Raw genomic sequence first — 5,000 nt, 5'->3', positions numbered from 1 at the left:
TGGGCGAAGCTTTCAGGTGTGTTTAGGTGAGGTCACTTCCTCCTCTGTGAGGAAGCAGGAAGTTGATCCCCAGCTGCAGGCCTGTAGTGAATCTGTGTCTCAAATGTGGACTTCTGTTAGAACTCGGCTGAGTTGAGGATGAAGATGAAGGTTAAAGAGGAAGGTTGAGGATGGAGAATGAAGGTCAAGTGATGCTAGTCATGTTAGTAATGCAGAGTTTCTGCTCACTTCTGCTGCTGTTGTTGTCTTAAACTGGCCAATAGGATCATCTTATGGGCGGGGTCTAGCACACCTGCCTCCTCCAAGTCCTCCTCAGTGATGTCACTGAAAACAGTTTGTTCACATCAGTGAAACAGAAGAATTACGATTAAATTCAGTTCACATGAAAGTGTTAATGAGAGAAAGTCCACTCAGAGAAGCAGAAACACACGAACCATGTGAGGGGGAAAAAACCAGAAAACTCCTGATTCAGCTGAAAATACACTCAAACCCAACTCTCAGATACGTGTAGACGAGTTTCACAATTCATAATCAATACTAATGACAAAAGAATTTAATACAGTGACACACCAGACATCACTATAAACATGGACCGTGTGTGTGTGTGTGTGTGTGTGTGTGTGTGTGTGTGTGAGTGTGTTACAAGTCTTACCTGAGGAACTCGAGGTCATCCCAGCCGTTCCTCAGCAATCCCTCCTCGTAGCGCTCCAGTCCGAGTCTTTGCAGCCACTCGCCCACGCTGGAGTCCACCGACAGACTACTGCTGCTGCTACCACCCTGCCACATAGCCTACACACACACACACACACACACACACACACACACACAGGAAAATAACACAATTCGAGTGATTTATCACGAGAGATGAATCAAATAAGACTGACAGATGAAGTGTAAAAAGATGAGAAGATAGAATTGTTGCAGACCACCCTCTCACCTCCTCAGGAAGGTCCTCAGTCATGATCTCTTCTGGAATAGAGCGAGGGGGAAAAGTGCGACAGCTTTCACCAAATCCCATTCCTCGATTGTGAATGGCTCCGCCCCCTTTAACTCCTGCCCCTCCAGCACCTCCTGTTCCAGCCACATATTCCACTTCACTCAGTTTCTTGGCCAAATGAAGGACTGAACATGATTGATCGTCTGCTCCTGAAGCCCCGCCTCCTCTTCTAAAAGCTGAGGGCCCCAGAGAAGAATCCAGACAGAAAGCTCCGCCTCCCGTGGGTGGGGCAAAACTAGGGGAGGGGAGAGGCTTGGAGGAAACATTTGCCGGAATCTTGATATCTGCCAAATCGGGATGCAGCCGGGGTTTGTTTTCTTTCTGAAAAAACGAGGTGTCCGACACTTCGAGGGCACTTTTAGGAAGAGGCGGGGGCGGGAAGTCTGGAGGTGGGCGGGTCAGCCCCGAACTTACGTCTTCCTCAGAGGTTCCACCCTCCTCACTGATTGGCCGCGTTGAACGACCACTTGTCTGTTTAAGGCCTTGGATGGAACCTTTTCCTTTTCCAGCTCCACCTGCAGGGGGCGGCGATTTGGATGCAGCTGGTGGAGAGAGGGTAGAACCTGGGAGCAGGTCTGCAGCCAGAGCAGCTGACTGGTTAGGAACACCCTCAAGAATATAGTAGGCGGGGTTGTTGAAGCTATTTTTGCATGTGGTAGCGTCTCCATCAGCAGACTCTGTCTGTTTAGATCTGTCAAAAATACACACACACACACACACACACACACACACACACACACACACACGGCATTAAAACTAAGACCAAATGTTCTGCTTTCGGGGACCAGCTGATTACACACTTGACACAACCTGTGTGTGTGTGTGTGTGTGTGTGTGTGTGTTTACCTGGTCTGCGTGTTATCCTCTTTAGAAGTAGTGTGTGTGTATGCAGGTCGTCCTGTAGTGTTTTTCTCTCCCTCCTCTGAAACTTTACTCAGCTCCTTCCTGCTCGTTATTGGTCTGCAGGAAACCAAACCACCATCATCACCATCATCATTGCTAATGCTACCATTAGCATCATCAATATTCACTAATCTCCAAATTATTGCAACAGAAAGATATTTGTGTGAGTGAGAGTAAACAGTGAGTATATAAACGTGTGTTAAATGTTAATATCCCCCACATATTTACACTTTTACACTTTCACAGAGGAGAGGAATCTGTGATCATTTTCTCACTTGATGTAATCATGTCCGCCTCTAGGGGGCAGCGTTTTCCCTTTTGGCCCTCCGGTCTCGTCCTTATCAACGCTAATCCACTCTGAAACACACACAAAAGTATGAAATACAAAAACAACAGAAATGTACTGGTTTATTAAATCCACAAAATAAACACACAAACACCTCAACACAGTGCACAGATTATGACTAAAGACTCAATTAAAAATAATTTAGCACATAAAAATACTTGATGGAAATCAAACAATTTACATGTAAATCACTAGCAGGAAACCCTGAGGAGCTCATCCTGACAGCTGATTGGACGAGTCTAATGATTTCTGAATCTGCACTGTTATTATCTTCTTTTAGCTGCTCCCATTAGGAGTCTCCACAGTGGATCATCCGTCTCCATACCCCCCTGTCCTCTACATCTGCCTCTTTCACACCAACTACCTGCATGTCTTCCCTCACCACATCCATAAACCTCCTCCTTGGTCTTCCTCTTTTCCTCCTTCCTGGTCTCTCCATCCTCAGCATTCTCCTACCTTCTACCACTTCATCTAACTCACTCCAGAATTTTTCCTTCTCCTCCATCTCACAGCCAACTTGTGGAGTATAAACACTGATGACATTTATCATCATCCCTTCATCTTCCAGCTTCACGATCATCACCCTATCAGAAACTCTCTTCACCTCCACTACACTCTTACTGTACTCTTCCTTCAGAATCCCCCCTACACCATTTCTCTTCCCATCCACACCATGATAAAACAGTTTAAACACCTCCAATGTTCCTGCTCTTACTCCCTTTCCACACAACATCTCTACCTTTCTCCTCTCCATCATATCAGCTCCCTCTCTCCCTTTACCAGTCATAGTACCAACATTTATAGTACCAACCCGAACCTCCACTTCTCCTCCACTCCTCCTTTTCCTGCTGTCTCTGTAGATGTCTTCCTCCTCTCCTTCTCCTCCATCAGACAACAGTAGCACAGTTTCCACCAGTACCCTGTTGTTAATGATTCCTGTGGTGGTGGTTGGTAACTCAGGTCTCGACTGATCCACTATGAAATTCTGATTCCTGATCCGTATATTTGATTTGGTGCATGTTTTATACTGGATGTCCTTCATAACACAACCCTCCACATTTATCTGGACTCGAGACACTGAGAGTCTCCTGAGTGTGTAACTATAATGATGGATTTAATCTGCTATTTAAAGCTCCATGTGAAGAACATTACACTGAACCTGACTGGATGCTCTGAGACTCCAGAAACAGAAGAACTGAAAATGCAAATTGAGAAAATGTACTTCTTCAATCCCCAAAAAAAACACACACACCCACACTCACCATACAGTCTCTCTCTGGTTCCCATTCTCTCAGAAGGCACTCTAACCCTCATGGAGCCGCGAATGTTGCCAGTCTCTTCACCTCGGTGAGACAGGTATGTGTGGAACTGCTGAGCTGTGCTACCAATCATCGACTTTAGAGCCAACACACACTCTCCTACACACACACACACACACACACACACACACACACACACACACACACACACACACACACACACACACACACACACACAGCATTAAAAGACAGGCCAGACATGATATCACTAATCAAAGTTTAGTGTGTGTGTGTGTGTGTGTGTGTGTGTGTGTTTGCATCATTGAATTATAATTTGTTGATTATAAATACAAATAAAAAGTATAAATATTTGTATGTAGTTGTGTAAGTCTCATTAACCCACTACAGTAAAAATGAAATATTCATAGATCAGTCATGACCGCTTCCTCACACACACACACACACACACACACACACACACACACACACACACACACACACACACACACACACACACACACACACACACACACACACACACACACGTGTGGGGTTTTGACATTGGACCTCCTGGAGTGTTTAAAGGCTCTGGCATGGAGAAGCTGATGCTGGATCTGTGATGATCACAAATGCTGAGCTTATAAAACTAGGAGCTACTGACCATATAGACTGTAGAAAGAACATTTCCTCATAATCTTATACTCCAGTGCTCATGTTAGTTCTCACTCTCCAGTGTTCTGTAGTGTTGAAAGATTTATGATCAAACTCTTGATGTCACCCAAATGAGGATGAGGTTCCCTTTTGAGTCTGGTTCCTCTCAAGGTTTCTTCCTCATAACATCTAAGGGAGTTTTTCCTTCACCACAGTCTCCACGGCTGCTCATCAGGGATAAACACACACCATTCACCTTCACTGTTGATTTCTGTAAAGCTGCTTTGGGACGATGTGTGTTGTGAAAAGCGCTATACAAATAAACTTGACTTGACACACACACACACACACACACACACACACACACACACACACACACACACACACACACACACACACACACACACCATAAGACTCGTATCCATCGAGGGATTTGACAGTAAGCAGCAGGTGCTGGTCCTGCAGGTACTCGATGTCAGACAGAATGGGTTTCAGTGTGGTCAGCTGCTTCGAGGACCAGCTCACACGCAGGAAGTTTATATTATCACTGCTCTGAGAATCGTTCTCATAACTCTTCTTAAACTCTGTAAGGAGAGAGAGAGAGAGAGAGAGAGAGAGAGAGAGAGAGAGAGAGAGAGAGAGAGAGAGAGAGGGAGAGACAGAGAGAGAGAGAGAGAGAGAGAGAGAGAGAGAGAGAGAGAGGGAGAGAGAGACAGAGAGAGAGACAGACAGAGAGAGGGAGAGAGAGAGAGAGGGAGGGAGAGACAGAGAGAGAGACAGACAGAGAGAGGGAGAGAGAGAGGGACAGAGAAAGAGAGGGAGAGAAAGACAGAGAGAAAGAGAG

General features: G+C 45.6%; 1 protein-coding gene across 1 annotated transcript in view; it reads right to left on the bottom strand.

The window, feature by feature from the left end:
- The window catches only part of inppl1a (inositol polyphosphate phosphatase-like 1a), a gene marked incomplete at its 5' end in the record, with an annotated part of 8,139 nt that overhangs the window by 697 nt on the left and 2,442 nt on the right, over positions 1–5,000 (bottom strand). The window contains 8 exons of the mRNA XM_083548770.1: positions 1–127; positions 229–324; positions 653–789; positions 938–1,688; positions 1,844–1,957; positions 2,176–2,257; positions 3,509–3,664; positions 4,564–4,740. The exon at positions 1–127 is cut by the window's left edge and continues 697 nt beyond it. Of these exons, the coding sequence (XP_083404896.1) occupies positions 100–127; positions 229–324; positions 653–789; positions 938–1,688; positions 1,844–1,957; positions 2,176–2,257; positions 3,509–3,664; positions 4,564–4,740 (1,541 nt within the window). The 3' untranslated portion in view covers positions 1–99. The remainder of the gene's footprint in view (positions 128–228; positions 325–652; positions 790–937; positions 1,689–1,843; positions 1,958–2,175; positions 2,258–3,508; positions 3,665–4,563; positions 4,741–5,000) is intronic.

This window comes from Silurus aristotelis (genome assembly GCF_946808225.1).
Source record: "Silurus aristotelis genome assembly, chromosome: 8".
Classification (NCBI taxonomy): Eukaryota; Metazoa; Chordata; class Actinopteri; order Siluriformes; family Siluridae; genus Silurus; species Silurus aristotelis.
The sequence above is the reverse complement of the archived record's forward strand: the minus strand, read 5'-3'. Positions and strand labels throughout refer to the sequence as shown.